General features: G+C 40.9%; 1 protein-coding gene across 1 annotated transcript in view; it reads left to right on the top strand.

Annotated features, from left to right (window-relative positions):
* SPAG16 (sperm associated antigen 16) overlaps nucleotides 1-18,361 on the top strand; it is a 932,486-nt gene that overhangs the window by 546,934 nt on the left and 367,191 nt on the right. The window contains 1 exon segment of the mRNA XM_030210425.1: nucleotides 10,153-10,218. Within this exon segment, the coding sequence (XP_030066285.1) occupies nucleotides 10,153-10,218 (66 nt within the window).

Raw genomic sequence — 18,361 nt, 5'->3', positions numbered from 1 at the left:
TAAACTTTGCCTCGGTCTTTACTGAGGAGAATATGGGCTCACCACAGTAACCTTCTTTAATGGTGATGATTTGGAGCAGCTAAAACAAATCACTATAAATCTAGAAGATGTAATAGAGCAAATTGACAGATTAAAGAATAATAAGTCACCAGAACTGGATGGTTTTCACCTCAAAGTCCTGAAAGAAATCAAACGTGAAATTGCTAACCTATTACTAGTAATCTGTAACCTATCAGTTAAAATACTCATGATACCTGAGAACTGATGTGTGGCCAATGTAATTCAGATTTATAAAAAGAACTCTAAAGGGCCATCTGGGAAACTAGAGACTGGTGAACCTGGTGACAATGCAAGGCAAACGTTTAGGAGCACTCCTGAAGAAAAAAAAACTATTGTGTATATAGATAGACATTGTTTAATGGAATGAGACAGTATGCATTTTGCACAGGAAAGTCATACCTTACCAATTTATTTTATTTCTTGGAAGGTATAAACAAGGTGAGTCTTCCAGAGAATTCACAAACTTTTGTTTAATCTTCTTATTGGTAAACAAACAACCAAATATCAAGTAAGAGATCTTCAGTATTTTGGTTACATAGAAATGAAAATACAAATTTTACCAGGTCAAGACAATATCAATAATTGAAAATATTCATTTCAATTATGGCTCGTGATCTAGTGGAATCCCAGGTTTTCCTTTTTTTTTTTACTGAGATTTCTTCATATTTACATACCAAGCAGATGTGTCCCCACCAGGCATGTATTAATAGGTCAGTATTATCCTTCTAGATAGCCAGAATGGAATAAATATCTATTGCTATGAACAGGTCAAAAAGCTTTGCTTGTTCTTGTGTAAGCAGGTGGGAGAAAGACACCTATCTCCAGATTATAACCTTGTACTTCAGAGTTACGTGAAATGTGAAGCTAACAGAAGTCTTTTTCCAGACTTGTGCCCAAAAGGAGGTCAGATTTAACAATGGAATAACATATGGGATAACCTTCCTTCAGTGGACAGACAGGACCAGCATTTATGCAGTGTCTTGCCTGGAAGTTTTTCTACTTTAAATGTTCTCCAGACAACACTAATGTGCTTTATGGTACAATGACTGAGTAATCACTGCTGATAGGGAAGATTGGCATGCTTTAGACCAAAATAAAGTCCATTCCTTTGTGGACAGCTCAGCTTCAAAATCTTTTTCCCAGACTTTTTTTTGTATCTACTTAAGTATAAGAAATAGAAACTTTTAGGAACTTGTACATTTTTGGAACTTTCTTAGGTGCAATAGGATGTGCCTTACAAAATAATTCCAAATCTGACTCCTATTCTATCATTGATAGTAGGGCTATACCGAATATTCATATTCAATTTGATTTGGCCCCAAATACATTATTGGTATTCAGTTGAATAGTGATTTAGATTCAAATATGAATCATCCGGGGCTTTAGGATGCTAAAACCTATTGAAATAAACACTTGATCTTTGATATCACATTGCTTATTTTGTTATTTGTTGTGTTAAAGCTCAACGCCCATTATTCATATTTGGTATTCATAGAGGGGCATAATCGAACGCGAACACCTATCTCCATGGACGTCTATGTCCGAAAACGGGTACGTGAAGAGGCGGGACAGACTGTATTTTCGAAAAAATGGACGTTTTTGAGCTGGGCGGTTTTTTTTTTAGCGATAATGGAAACTAAAAACGCCCAGCTCAAGAACGTCCTAATCCGAGCCATTTGGTCGTGGGAGGTGCCACGATTTGTAGTACACTCGCCCCCCTGACATGCCAGGACAGGTCAGTGTGGTGGACCTCAGACAACGCTCCCACATGCATAGCTCCCTTACCACGGGTGCTGAGCTCCCAACCCCCTCCCCCAAAACCCACTACCCACAAATATACAACACTACCATAGCTCTTAGGGGTGAAGGGGGCACCTACATGTGGGTACAGTGGGTTTTGCAGGCCTCCCATTTACCAGCACAAGTGTTACAGGTAGGAGGGGGATGGGCCTGGGTCCGCCTGGCTGAAGTGAACCGCAGTACCCACTAAAAGTGCTCCAGGGACCTGCATACAAATGTCCTTTATTGGAATAAGCACACTTACTCACAGTTAACTGCAGATCAGAGGTTGTGCCCCACTGGCAACGAGTCTCCCTGGTACTGAGATGAGCAGTAGGTTAGAGCTGGCAGAATGGTGTACAATGCCCTCTTTCAGCCACATTCAAGGGAAGAACTAAGTTCTGTAACATGGCTAACACGGGAAAGGGATCTAAAATTGGTTTACAAAAATGGCCACTACCTCATGGACTACCGGAAACAAAACAGGGCACACTCTGACCCAGTCAGCAGGGGGAAAAGCACCATGGGAGTAGAGCCTACCAACTACCAACATCATGAGCATTTCCCACAAGCTAGTGGAATCACAGAGCCCAATACCCTACACCCACCACAATGCATTGCTGATGTGACTCTGCAGTGCGCATATCAGAAAAGGTGTCACACTCACCCGAGAGCCTCATCCGAACCAGGGAAAGGCTGTCACAGGATAGAACACATTCTGCAGTCATAGAGGTGGGTACGGCATTTGAGGCTGGCATAGAGGCTGGAAAAAACGTTTTTCAAGTGGGTTTTTTTTTGGTGGGAGGGGGTTAGTGACCACTGGGGGAGTCCGGGGTCATCTGGTCAATTGGGGCACTTTTTTGGGACCTGTTCGTGAAAAAAAAAGGGTCCAAAAAAAGTGACCCAAAATCACGGTAAAAACGCCTTTTTTTTCGATTATCAGCTAAAGACGCCCACCTCTCCTCGGCCGATAACCACGCCCCAGTTCCGCCTTCACCACGCCTCCGACACGCCCCCATCAACTTTACCCATTTCCACGACGGATTGCAGTTGGAAACGCCCAAAATCGGCTTTCAATTATACCGATTTGGGCGCCCACGGGAGAAAAACGCCCATCTCCCGATTTGGGTCGCAATATTGGCGTTTTTCTCTTTCGATTATAAGCTGGATATTCAGCCAAATAATATTTTTCATTATTTGTATTTGGCCGAATAGTAAAATATGCTATTTGGTACAGCTCTAATTGATAGGCCAGTAGTAGAATTCTGAATACAATGCCTTATCTGTGTCTGTATAAAATAAAGCATCTATGACAACTTGCAAGCCACTTGAGAATACCCTCATAAGTGCTATTGACCAATACTTCTCTGAAACTTTGGATAATTCTGAAGCAATCGCAGCAGCTTCTGCATCCATAGTTACATACTGGGTCTTAAACAAGGGACAAAGGTCTTAAACATATCAGATATCTGCTTGGCCCATCCAGAAACAGTTTTCATCAGCAGGTAGCTCTTTTGTTGCAGATGATGATAAAGCATTCTTCAGGATAAAGAAGACAAGTTTTTTAGATATAGATTCACTTGATCAATACCTACATATGCAGTTTAAAGACATCAGTTGCATTGTAGCCTTTGGAAGAAACATTTGAATGTGTGTTAGCTATATTGATTTAACAATGAGATGAGACATGGACACATGCACATGAATGTTAATCATTTTGAGAATTAGATTTGTTAATACAAAGAAGTGGATGGAACTATAAACATATTGTAGTACTTGAAAGAAAGGTTTAAATGTGTAGATGTTCTGTAATAAGGGATATTCCCTGACCTATTAGCAAGGAAAAAACGTTAGTATAGTGACTGCAGTCTTAACACTTTTACCTTAGATGTGTTATTTAGCTGAATACTTTTAACTTTAAGAAAAATTTGTAATAAGCACTATTACTTCTACTTAAGAACTGAAATTGGCATGTACATTTAATTTTACTTAAGTACTCTAGAGGGGCATAATCGAACGGCGCCGGAGAAATACATGGCCGGCGATGTATTTTGGCGGCGCCGCAAACAGCTGGCCAGACCCGTATTTTCAAAAAAGATGACCGGCCAGCCAAATGCCTTGGATTTGGCCGGGGTTTGAGATGGCCGGCTTCGTTTTTTAGCGATAATGGAAAGTTATGTCGGCCATCTCAAACCCCGGCCAAATTCAAGGCATTTGGCCGTGGGAGGAGTCAGCATTTTTAGTGCACTGGCCCCCCTGACATGTCAGGACACCAACCAGCCACCCTAGGGGTCACTGCGGTGTACTTCAGAAAAGCTCCCACCACGTGCATAGCTCCCTTACTTTGGGAGCTGAGCCCCCCAAACCCACTACCCACAAATGTACTGCACCCTCTAAAATTGCTCCAGGGACCTGCATACAGCCTCTAGGACTTTTTGCTGCTGTATAACTTTGGCACACCAGTTCACACCTGAAGACTAATCTCTCTGAAAAAGTCCTTTCTTGAAATAACCACGTTTACTCACAGTTAACTGCAGATCAGAGGTTGTGCCCCACTGGCAAAGAGTCCCCTGGTACTAAGATTAACAGTAGGTCAGAGCTGGCACAATGGTGTACAATGCCCTCTTTCAGCACCATGCAAGGTAAGAACTACGTTCTCTAACGTGGGTAACACAGGAAAGGGAACTAAAACTGGCTTACAAAAATGGCCACTACCGCATGGACTACAACAGGAAACAAAACAGGGCACACTCTGACCTGGTTGGCAGGGGGGAAAAGCACCATGGGAGTAGAGCCCAGTACCCTACACCCAACACAATGCATTGGTAATGTGACTCTGCAGGGCATAAGTACATAAGTACATAAGTAGTGCCATACTGGGAAAGACCAAAGGTCCATCTAGCCCAGCATCCTGTCACCGACAGTGGCCAATCCAGGTCAAGGGCACCTGGCACGCTCCCCAAACGTAAAAACATTCCAGACAAGTTATACCTAAAAATGAGGAATTTTTCCAGTCCATTTAATAGCGGTCTATGGACTTGTCCTTTAGGAATCTATCTAACCCCTTTTTAAACTCCGTCAAGCTAACCGCCCGTACCACGTTCTCCGGCAATGAATTCCAGAGTCTAATTACACGTTGGGTGAAGAAAAATTTTCTCCGATTCGTTTTAAATTTACCACACTGTAGCTTCAACTCATGCCCTCTAGTCCTAGTATTTTTGGATAGCGTGAACAGTCGCTTCACATCCACCCGATCCATTCCACTCATTATTTTATACACTTCTATCATATCTCCCCTCAGCCGTCTCTTCTCCAAGCTGAAAAGCTCTAGCCTTCTCAGCCTCTCTTCATAGGAAAGTCGTCCCATCCCCACTATCATTTTCGTCGCCCTTCGCTGTACCTTTTCCAATTCTACTATATCTTTTTTGAGATACGGAGACCAGTACTGAACACAATACTCCAGGTGCGGTCGCACCATGGAGCGATACAACGGCATTATAACATCCGCACACCTGGACTCCATACCCTTCTTAATAACACCCAACATTCTATTCGCTTTCCTAGCCGCAGCAGCACACTGAGCAGAAGGTTTCAGCGTATCATCGACGACGACACCCAGATCCCTTTCTTGATCCGTAACTCCTAACGCGGAACCTTGCAAGACGTAGCTATAATTCGGGTTCCTCTTACCCACATGCATCACTTTGCACTTGTCAACATTGAACTTCATCTGCCACTTGCACGCCCATTCTCCCAGTCTCGCAAGGTCCTCCTGTAATCGTTCACATTCCTCCTGCGACTTGACGACCCTGAATAATTTTGTGTCATCGGCGAATTTAATTACCTCACTAGTTATTCCCATCTCTAGGTCATTTATAAATACATTAAAAAGCAACGGACCCAGCACAGACCCCTGCGGGACCCCACTAACTACCCTCCTCCACTGAGAATACTGGCCACGCAATCCTACTCTCTGCTTCCTATCTTTCAACCAGTTCTTAATCCATAATAATACCCTACCTCCGATTCCATGACTCTGCAATTTCTTCAGGAGTCTTTCGTGCGGCACTTTGTCAAACGCCTTCTGAAAATCCAGATATACAATATCAACCGGCTCCCCATTGTCCACATGTTTGCTTACCCCCTCAAAAAAATGCATTAGATTGGTGAGGCAAGACTTCCCTTCACTAAATCCGTGCTGACTTTGTCTCATCAGTCCATGTTTTTGTATATGCTCTGCAATTTTATTCTTAATAATAGCCTCCACCATCTTGCCCGGCACCGACGTCAGACTCACCGGTCTATAATTTCCCGGATCTCCTCTGGAACCTTTCTTAAAAATCGGAGTAACATTGGCTACCCTCCAGTCTTCCGGTATTACACTCGATTTTAGGGACAGATTGCATATTTCTAACAGTAGCTCCGCAAGTTCATTTTTTAGTTCTATTAATACTCTGGGATGAATACCATCAGGTCCCGGTGATTTACTACTCTTCAGCTTGCTGAACTGACCCATTACATCCTCCAAGGTTACAGAGAATTTGTTTAGTTTCTCCGACTCCCCCGCTTCAAATATTCTTTCCGGCACCGGTGTCCCCCCCAAATCCTCCTCGGTGAAGACCGAAGCAAAGAATTCATTTAATTTCTCCGCTACGGCTTTGTCCTCCTTGATCGCCCCTTTAACACCATTTTCGTCCAGCGGCCCAACCGACTCTTTGGCCGGTTTCCTGCTTTTAATGTATCTAACAGAAAAGGTGTCACACTCACCCGAGAGCCACATCGCAACCAGGGAAAGGCTGTCGGAGGATACAACACATTCTGCTGTCATGGAGGTGGGTACGGCATTTGAGGCTGGCATACAGGCTGGCAAAAAAGGTTTTTAGTTTTATTTTTTTAGTTTGGAAAGGGGTTGGTGACCACTGGGGGAGTATGGGGAGGTCATCCCCGATTCCTTCCAGTGGTCATTTGGTCAGTTGGGGCACCTTTTTGAGGCTTGGTCGTGAAAATAAAAGGACCAAGTAAAGCCGGCGAAATACTGCTTAACGCCGCTTTTTTTTCCATTATCGGCGAAAGCCGGCCATCTGGTAGCCATGCCCATGTCCCGCCTTCGCTAATCTACTGACACGCCCCCTTGAACTTTCGCCGGCGAAGCGACGGGAAAGCGGCGATGCTGTAAAAAATGCTGCTTTCCATTATACCGATTTCGCCGCTTTTCCGAAATCGCCGGCCATCTCCCGATTTATGTCGGGAAATGGCCGGCGATCACTTTCAAAAATAAGCTGGTTAGCTAAAGTTTAAACTTACACCTGCCATTCCTCATAAAAGTTGCCCTACTAAGTCAGACCAAGGGTCCATCTAGCCCAGAATCCTGTTTCTAAGAGTGGCCAGTCCAGGTCACAAGTACCTGGTAGAGTCCTCAAAAGTAGCAAGATTGCATACTACTTAACCCCAGGGATAAGCAGTGGCTTTCCTGGGTTTACCTTAATAATGGTTTATAGCCTTTCTTCTAGGAATTTGTCCAAACTTTATTAAACATAGCTACACTAACTTCTTTTACCACTTGCTCTTGGAATGAGACCCAAAGCTTATCTACATGATGAGTGAAAAAATATTTTCTCTTATTTGTTTTAAATGTACTAGTGTGTAACTTCATGGAGTGTCCCCTATTGTTTGCATTTTCTTCAAAGATTAAACAATTGATCCATGTTTACCTGTTCCACTCTGTTCAGAATTTTATAGACTGCTACCATATTGCCCTTCCAATTCCTCTTTTTAAGCTAAGAGATACGTGTTCAGTAGCTTGGGAATATCAACCCTACAGTTTTTGTTTATTCACAAATACCTGCTGTGAAATAGTAAGAATAGGTGGTCAGTAGGAGACATCTTGTTTCCACAGAAAGAGAGATGCTTTTTATCACATTAACCTTCAGATTCTATAAATGGTGTATAAATTTATGCACACAAAATTCTCCGAGGACAAGCAAGCTGCTTGTTCTCACTGATGGGTGACGTCCACAGCAGCCCCCTCCAACCGGAAAACTTCACTAGCAAAGGCCTTTGCTAGTCCTCGCGCGCCGATGCGCACCGCGCATGTGCGGCCGTCTTCCCGCCCGAACCGGCTCGTGTTCGTCAGTCTTCTTTTGTCCGCGCTCGGGACGGTCGTGTTTTACCGCCGTTTCGTGCCCCTCAAGTTGACCCTCGCGCGTCTTCACGATTTTCGCCAAAAAAAAAAAAAGAGACTGCTCGGTCTTTACCCTTTTGCCCGTGTTTCCAGCTTTTTCCTGAGTAAGTTTCCTTTCGCTTTCGGGACCGGCCTATTTGGCCTCGATTCGGGTTTTTCTCCCTTCTTTTTGGTGCCCTTCGTCATCATCACGAATTTTGATTTCGCCGGTGTGATTTTTCCGCCCATGTCATTGAAGTCTTCCAGCGGCTTCAAGAAGTGCACCCAGTGCGTCCGGGTAATCTCGCTCACTGATAGGCACGCTTCATGTCTTCAGTGTCTGGGGGCTGGGCACCGCCCGCAGGCCTGCAGTCTTTGTGCTCTTTTAAAAAAGAGGACTCAGGTAGCGAGATTGGCCCAGTGGAACGCGTTGTTCTCGGCCTCTTCGACGACAACAGCACGGGCATCGAGTGCATCGACGTCGACAGCATCGAAGTCTTCGACCTCGGCATCGACTGCATCGAGGCCCCTACCTTCGGCATCGTCGGTACCGAGGTATCGAAAGGCTGTGTCGACGTCAGTGGTACCGGGACCTCCGCTGTTGCTGATGTCGGACGGTGATGCTTCGTCTGGAGTGCAGGTGAGGGCTGTCCATTCCCCTGCTGGTGGCGGTGAGCCTTCGGGTGGGTCTCCCCCTGCCCTGAGGGCTCCTGCGGTACAGCCCCCCCGAGATAGACCTTCTTCGGTCTCGGCCCCGAGGAAGCGACGGCTGGATTCTACGTCCTCGTCGGTACCGGGAAGCTCCGGTGACATGCTTCGCTTGAAAAAGTCTAAGAAGCATCGTCACCGGTCTCCTTCCCGTCTCGGTACCAAGAGCTCTGGGTCGCCGAGGCAGTCGGCACCCAGTAGGCATGGGCACCGGGAGGACCGCTCACCCTCTGTTCAGGAGGTGTCGATGCGCTCCCCCTTGGACAGCCCGGAACAGCCTCCACGCCTGTGCAACTAAATTGGCTAATGAGTCATTTAGTGCCAATAATTGGGCGCTAACAATCAATTATTTGAGTTAATTGGCAACAATTAGGATTTGGGTGCACATCTTGCTAAGTGCTATTCTACAAAGATCCATGTGCAGATCTTTTAGCGTGCAACTGAAAAGGGATCATGGCCATGGGAGGGGCATAGGAGGGTCAAAAGCATTCACTAAAGATGCACACAGTATTACTCAATATTTGGATCCACACCTAACGTATGCACCAGGATTTACACCAGATTTCAGTTGGTGTAAAACCTCGTTCCCAAAGTTTGGTGTGGAAATCGGTTCTAAGTGCTATTCTATAAGCAATGTGCAGCTCGGAGTGCCATTTATAGAATAGTGCTTCATGCAGATTTTTTGGGGCGCCTAAACATAGGCACCACTTACTGAATTTAATCCTAATTGTTTAAACATATAGAGCTAGATTCTATATATGGAGCCATAAAAATCAGCGCTGAAAAACATACACCTAGGCGTATTCTATAAACCGTGCCTAACTTTAGGTGCAGTTTATAAAATATGCCTAGGGCCATCCATGTAACTAAATCTAGTTCTGGGAATTTATGCCAAGTAAAATTTGATGTCAATGCCTATGACTAAAGGCGTGGAGCGGTTGTATTCTATAACAGTACACATAATTTTTAGTAATGCCCACAATCTACCTATTACACACCCATGGCCCTGCCCCCTTTTTGGCAGCATGCATTAGAATTTACGTGCATCACTTTATAGAACACACTTAGCAAGTTGTGCACGTAAATTCAAATTAAAGCCAATTAGTATCAATAATTGCCTGTTAATTTGCAGTTAAAGGTGCTGATTGGCTCGTTAAGATAATTAAGTTGCATGTGCCAGAATATGACCTGAATTGCACACGCAACTAAAGTCGCACTATACAAATCTGGTGGATACTGGGAAAATACATTTTCTGGTGAAAACTAAAATGAGTTTCAAGTACAGTACATCAGTTATTACTTACAAAGTAGCTATTAAGAGCAGATTACAGCTGAGAGACATTTCATATCAAATGAATTAATTGATTTATGTTATCTATATAAATGTTTTATAGATAATACTAGTTATTTTTGTTCAGTTTCATTGTTTTACTCATTTGTTTCAGGGCCTCTGTGCACAGACATTTTATGGTCACATGCATTCCTGTAATGATGCCACATTCAATATGAAGGTAAGGTTCCTGAATGAATGCTTTTCTACTTTCTTTTTACTTCCTAAAGAAATTTCAATTGCCAGTACTGAATTTATGGGACATTCAGGATCATTTTCAGTAAATTTGTCACAGGTCTTTTCTGCATGTATACTTTATGTCACTGGTTTAAAGGGCTTCATTTTAACGCATTGAAATAGCTTGGTGAAAAATCATACCACAATATTTAGTGTGAGCTTAGTGACCCTTCATTTGCATATGACATTTCTCCATTTGTATGTATGACATGCAGACTTTTGCATTCACATAATAATGACTTTTCCAGGCTCTTTAATATTGACAATAAGGCTGCCCTGCAAAGTTCTTTCTTTTTTAGCATACACACAACATCTTAACATGTATGCTAAAATTTAAATTATAGACCATTTTCAAGGCAGTTCTACAGTGAGGCACCTCCGACACACCCCCTTGAACTTTGGACGTCCTTGTGACTGACTGCAGTTGGGGACGTCCTAAATCGGTTTCGATTATACTAATTTGGACATCCCTAGGAGAAGGATGTCCATCTTCTGATTTATGTTGAAAGATGGGCGTCCTTCTCTTTCGAAAATGAGCCCAATAGTGTATCAAGATTTTCAGAAAGGTTTTGACAAAATTCCTCATGAGAAACTCCTGAGAAAATTACTACTACTACTTATCATTTCTAAAGCACTACTAGACGTACGCAGCGCTGTACACTTGAACATAAAGAGACAGTCCCTGCTCGACAGAGCTTACAATCTAATTAGGACAGACAAACAGGACAAACAAGAGATAAGGGAATATTAAAGTGAGGATGATAAAATAAGGGTTCTGAACAAGTGAATAAGGGTTAGGAGTTAAAAGCAGCATCAAAAAGGTGGGCTTTTAGCTTAGATTTGAAGATTGCCAAAGATGGAGCTTGACATACCGGCTCAGGAATTTTATTCCAGGCATATGGTGCAGCAAGATAAAAGGAACATAGTCTGGAGTTAGCAGTGGAGGACAAGGGTGCAGATAAGAGAGATTTACCCAGTGAACGGAGTTCCCGGGGAGAAATGTAGGGAGAGATGAGAGTGGAGAGGTACTGAGGAGCTGCAGAGTGAATGCATTTATAGGTCAATAAGAGGAGTTTGAACTGTATGTGGAAACTGATAGAAAGCCAGTGAAGTGACTTGAGGAGAGGGCTAATATGAGCATAACAACACTGGCGGAATATTAGTCGTGAAGCAAAATTTTGAAGAGAGAGATGGCTAAGTGGGAGACCTGTGAGAAGCAAGTTGCAATAGTCTAAGCGAGAGGTGATTAAGAGTGTGGATAAGGTTTCTGGTAGTGTGCTTAGAAAGGAAAGGGCGAATTTTGGTAATATTATAGAGAAAGAAACAACAGGTTTTAGAATCTGCTGAATATGTGCAGAGAAGGAGAGGGAGGAGTCGAAGATGACCCCAAGGTTACGAGTTGATGAGACAGGAAGGATGATAGGAATGGGATAGGAGGCAATGTCCTTCTGTGGATTAGGAACTGGTTATTGGAAGAAAACAGAGAGTAGGGTTAAATGGCCACTTTTTTCTAAATGGAGGAGGGTGAATAGTGGAGTTCCCCAGGGATCTTTACTGGAACCGGTTCTATTTAACATTTTTATAAATGATCTGGAAATTGGAATGACAAGTGAGGTGATTAAATTTGCAGATGGCACAAAACTATTCAAAGTAGTCAAAACACATGTGGACTGTGAAAAAGTGCAGAAAGACTTTAGGACACTGGAAGACTGGGCATCCAAATGGCAGATGAAATTTAATGTGGACAAATGCAAAGTGATGCACATTTAGAAGAATAATCCAAATCATAGTTACCTGATGCTAGGGTCCACCTTGGGGGTCGATGCTCAAGAAAAAGATATAGGTGTAATTGAAGACAATACACTGAAATCTTCTGCCCGGTGTGTGACGGTGGCCAAAAAAGCAAACAGAATACTAGGGATTTTTAGGAATGGGAGGGTCAATAAGACCAAGAATATTATCATGCATCTGTATTGATCTATGGTGCAACCTCACCTTGAGTATTGCGTTCACTTCTAGTTGCCATATCTCAAAAAGATATAGCGGAATTAGAAAAGGTTCAAAGAAGAGCGACCAAAATGATAAAGGGGATGGAACTCCTCTATATGAAGAAATGCTAAAGAGGTTAAGGCTCTTCAGTTTGAAAAACAGATGACTGAGGGGGATATGATTGTGGTGTAGAACAGGTAAAGGTGAATCAATTTTTCACTCTTTCAAAAAATACAAATACCAGGGAACAGAAATTACATGCAAATAATTTTAAAATAAATAGGAGGAAATATTTTTTAATTCAAAGAATAGTTAAACTCTGGAACTCACTGCCTGAGGACATAGTAACATAGTAACATAGTAGATGACGGCAGAAAAAGACCTGCACGGTCCATCTAGTCTGCCCACGATAAACTCATATGTGTATACCTTACCTTGATTTGTACCTGTCTTTTTCAGGGCACAGACCGTATAAGTCTGTCCAGCAGTATTTTCCGCCTCCCAACCACCAGTCCCGCCTCCCATCACTGGCTCCGGCACAGACCCCGTATAAGTCTGCCCTCCCCCATCCTAGCCTCTCAACCACCAACCCCTCTTCCCCCCGCCACCCAATTTCAGCTAAGCTTCTGTGGATTCATTCCTTCTGCACAGGATTCCTTTATTCCTGTCCCACGCATGTTTGAATTCCGTTACCGTTTTCATCTCCACCACCTCCCGCAGGAGGGCATTCCAAGCGTTCACCACCCTCTCTGTGAAGAAATACTTCCTGACATCTTTCCTGAGTCTGCCCCCCTTCAATCTCATTTCATGTCCTCTCGTTCTACCGCCTTCCCATCTCCGGAAAAGATTCATTTGCAGATTAATACCTTTCAAATATTTGAACGTCTGTATCATATCACCCCTGTTCCTCCTTTCCTCCAGAGTATACATGTTCAGGTCAGCAAGTCTCTCTTCATACGTCTTGGAACGCAACTCCCATACCATCCTCGTAGCTTTTCTTTGCACCACTTCCATTTTTTTAACATCCTTCGCAAGGTACGGCCTCCAAAACTGAACACAATACTCCAGGTGGGGCTTCACCAACGTCTTATACAGGGACATTAAAACCTCCTTTCTTCTGCTGGTCACACCTCTCTCTATACAGCCTAGCAACCTTCTCGCTACGGCCACCGCCTTGTCGCACTGTTTCATCGCCTTCAGGTCCTCAGATACTATCACCCCAAGATCCCTCTCCCCGTCCGTGTCTATCAGGCTCTCCCCACCTAACACATACGCCTCCCTTGGATTTCTACTCCCTAAGTGCATCACTTTGCATTTCTTCGCATTGAATTTTAATTGCCAAACGTTAGACCATTTTTCCAGCTTCTTCAGATCTTTTTTCATGTTTTCCACTCCCTCCGGGGTGTCCACTCTGTTGCAAATCTTGGTGTCATCCGCAAAAAGGCAAACTTTACCTTGTAACCCTTCAGCAATGTCACTCACAAATATATTGAACAGAATGGGCCCCAGCACCGATCCCTGAGGCACTCCACTACTCACCTTTCCCTCCTCCGAGCGAACTCCATTCACTACCATCCTCTGGCGTCTGCCCGTCAACCAGTTCCTAATCCAGTTCACCACTTTGGGTCCTATCTTCAGCCCTTCTAGTTTATTCAAGAGCCTCCTGTGGGGAACCGTGTCAAAAGAAAAAACAACAAAACGGAAGAATGCAAAAGAACCAGGCTCAAAAAATATATGAAAAGCCAAATTTATTGCACAGGACCCTACACGGTCTGTGTTTCGGCCAGAAAGGCCTTCCTCAGGGGTCTAAAAACAAAACATACAGTATATCATAAATATAAGATAAAAGTATTACATAAGGAACAAGATAAACCGCAAAAAGGTGACATATTGCTATAAAGGTAACATATTGCTGTAAGGGCAAGATTAAGAACATGTTACCATAATGATATAGTTATAAGGCATAAGCATATAAAAACATATGTGAATAAGCAATAAGGGGACAAGATAGTGCATTCAAGGATATATGGAATGGTTTATGATAAATATGACAATAGGTGAGTATGCGTAGATTAATTCAAAATATGGAATTTATAACATACCTATAAATTGGCTTATACAAATATTCATATACTGTATGTATCCAAAAATACATTCAAATTCGGACAGATCTAAATAGAGGTGAAAAAATATATATAAATAAACATGTAAATATATGAGAAAAAGATATGACTGGACAACAACAAAAATATATATATATTATAGCCTCAAAGAAAATCGTTGAGTTATTACCACATACATGTTATAAACAATATATAGATTATAACAAAGAGGACATGATATAGGGATTAACTATCCTAAATAAACAATGAAAACTAAGTGATTTTATAATAAGAGCTGAATAAAATATATATATATCTAAAATATACTTTTGATTATACTATAATTTTAATTACAAAATGACATATATCCTGTAGGTATATACTATCCCAGTTTATATATAAGTAAAAGGCAGACTAGAGACACTTCTGCCGGTCAAAATCAATAGCTAGTGGAAATTGATGAGGAGCAATTGTTTAATGACAGCACAACTTGTTGAAAACAAATGAATATAATAAATTTTAAGCGATAGTGACAGTTATTTACTTAAATAGTAACTCATATGTAGTATAGTTAAAACCACAACTAACACAGAGTTAATGATGTACATATTTTGTAAAAAAAAAATTTTTAAATTTTTTAAATGCGTCTCTGAAAGTTACCCTAAAAGGCAGATTATCTGCTAATGCTACCAAAAACTATTGTGTACAAAAGGATCAAGGTGAACATTAATAGAATACAATATTTTAAGGTATAAAATCGACATAAAAACTTGCCTGCTGATTCTATCCACACTGATATGTGAGCCGTATGATTGAAATGAAAGTCAATGTAGAAAAAACGTTGCAATTTAAAACCAAAAATGACGTACATATCGTAGGATACCGTTTGACGTTAATAGGAGCCAATGGGCATCGGGATCGATATTATTTGAAAGTAAATGAAATGGCGGAAACCAATTATCAACAAGTGATTGATAGCATATATAAGCTAGACATTAAACTAAAATATCTGCTTATAAAGTACATTTTTATAAATTAATGCATTTGTCCACTTGCAAAACTGGTAGTGTGTCTTACATAGTATAAACAAACGAAGGACGATTCTAAAACAATATAAGTATTGTTATGGAAAAAGGACTTAATAATAAAATGTAGCAGCAGACTATATGTATATCTAAAATATGCTATAAAAAAGTGTTGCCCACTGGTGTTGTTCGGACAAACTCGTACGTCCTGTAAATACAAAAAATAATATAGGTGAAAGCATTAAAATTTTGGTTTCAAAAAAATGATGGCGTGCTCCGTTTATACCGATAAGTACGTGTCCGATAGGTGGAATAAAGGCTTACCTTCTGATGTTATCTCAGTTTTTGCGCGAACCTTATAAAGGTAAAAGGTCGACCAAAAGAACTTCTGCCATTTAATGTTAAAGGTTGGTAAAAATCGGTGGAGACACAGGTCGAAATTTATTTGAAAGGAAAAATAGTGGCACAAACTGTCATTGAATATAAGAGGTGTTGTGTAATGATGGCGATTGTTTACTTAAATAGTAACTTGTGTCTAGTATAATTAAAATCGCGATTAACACTGAGCTGGTGATATATCTTAACGTATTATGAGAAAGGATTACTATTTTAAACCTTTAAGAGCTTATATTATTACACATATATATGAAAAGTTTAGATAAAGAGTAAAATGCACTCTAAATTGCAGCTACAGCTGAATATAATCATAAAAAAGAGAAAACCAAAATGAACTTATGTAGATTTAAAAAAATTTTTTTTTTTTAAAAAGTGGTTACTCTAAAAGACTGAAACAATTCTGTACACAAGACTAAAGTGAATATGAAAGAAACGCCATAAAAGACTTACTTGCTGATCCTGTCCACACTGATGCATAAGCTGTGTGATCGGAATAAAGGTGAATGTGGAAAAAGCGTTGCTATTTAAAGTTAAAAATGACGTACGCACCGTAAGGTGACATCTCACATTACTAGGAACCAATGGTCGTCAAGACCAAGGTTGTTTTTTAAAAAAACGGAACTGGCAGGATAGATTATCAACGGATGGTTAATGAGACATGTAGGTTGCACAATGAATCAAATTGTCTGCTTAGGTAATAGCTCACGTATAACACATTTTAATGGATTGATAAATAATATAATAAATACGGCTGTATGCTTGTATACTATGACAATTATAAAAATTATAAAAGCTGGTGATGTATCTTATATAATATAAACAATGAAGTTCGTTTATGAAACAGTGCATTACAACTTGAGGATGGATTGTATGAAAGAAAGGTTATTACTATAGAAAGTGAATTAATTCTAACTCCTTATTTAAACCATTTGGGGTTACGGTGTCTAATTCGTAAATAGCACGCTGTTCTGCCTTCAGTAACATGCTATCTAAATTACCACCTCGCCAACCTTTTTTAAGTGTTTTAAAAATGAAAAATTTAATGTCATCTGAATTATGTCCAGCTTCTATCCAATGATCCACCAGGGGGGCCGTCCTAAGTTGTCTTTTAATGCAGCTACGGTGTTCTATAATTCTAACCTTGGTCATTCTATTAGTCTTGCCAACATATAATAGACCACACGGGCATTGCACAATATACACTACATTTTGTGTTTTACAATCACTATTAAAATTTAATTTATAATGTTTTTGAGTTTTGGGGTGTATGAATTCTCGTAGAGTCATTGAATGAGTGCAAACAGAGCACGAATTGCAAGGTTTATGACCATTTTTCATTTCTGCAAACCTGTCCAATATAGGAAGTGCCGATGGGACTAAACAATCTTTTAAATTGGGATTTTTGGAAACAGCAAATGTGGGTGTAATGCCCTTAAAACAGGGAAGTGTTTGTATAATGTGCCAATGTTTTTTGATAATATTTTTAAATTGATGGCTATATGAAGAAAACCGAAGATTACATACGATGTCAGGAATAATTTTTGGTTTACCACCAGTTTGTAAAAGTTCTTCTCTTGATGTGTCACATGCTCTATGGAAACCCTTCTTGATGCATGTTTTGGGATATCCTCTTTTGATAAACCTATCTGAGAGGGATTTGGATTGTTGTAAAAAATCTTCTGTATTGGCACATATACGTTTAAGTCTCAAGAATTGACAGTAAGGTAAATTGTCTTTCAGAGCACGGTTATGATAACTTGTATAATGTAAATAGCAATTGCGGTCAGTGGGTTTCTTATACGATGTTGTAGTTAGCCAATATTGTTCTTTAATGACCAGTACGTCCAAAAAAGGAATTTTCTCCATATTATATTGCATCTTAAACTTCAGATTGGTGTTGAGACTATTTAACCATCCATGAAACTCTTGTAGAAGTTCTATATCACCTTTCCACAAAATGAAGATGTCATCTATATACCTCTTATATAATTTTATCTCTTGTTTATATGGATGATCCTCATAAAGGATACTTTCAAATTTTGCCACATATAGATTAGCTATGTCAGGGGCCATACTAGCCCCCATAGCTGTGCCTTTTATCTGTAAATAAAAATTACCATCAAAAGCAAAGTAGTTCTTAGTCAAAGCTAAAGTGGCTAAAGTTAAAATAAGCCGATTAGGAATCCTAGTGTGAGTCTGCCTATCACAAAGGGTTTCTTTAATGATTGCTAATGCTTCTAATTGAGGGATATTCGTATATAGTGACTCTATATCTAGAGTGACTAGGACAACTCCCTCAAGGTCCCCATCATACTCTCCAAGTATATTAATGAAATGTGCTGTATCTCTTATGTAAGATTTAATTAAAGGAATATATGGCCTCAGAAAAAAATCTGTAAAGATGGATAGTGGTTCTAAAATGGACCCATTGGCCGAAATGATAGGACGTCCTGGAGGATCTTCTGTATTCTTGTGAATTTTGGGTAAAATATAGATTGTGGGAATGGTGGGATGTTCATTTATCAGAAATTGTCTTTCTTTGAGTGTCAGATACCCCATTTTGTTGGCATAGTCT

The sequence above is a fragment of the Microcaecilia unicolor genome, chromosome 7 (genome assembly GCF_901765095.1).
Source record: "Microcaecilia unicolor chromosome 7, aMicUni1.1, whole genome shotgun sequence".
Classification (NCBI taxonomy): domain Eukaryota; kingdom Metazoa; phylum Chordata; class Amphibia; order Gymnophiona; family Siphonopidae; genus Microcaecilia; species Microcaecilia unicolor.
The sequence above is the reverse complement of the archived record's forward strand: the minus strand, read 5'-3'. Positions and strand labels throughout refer to the sequence as shown.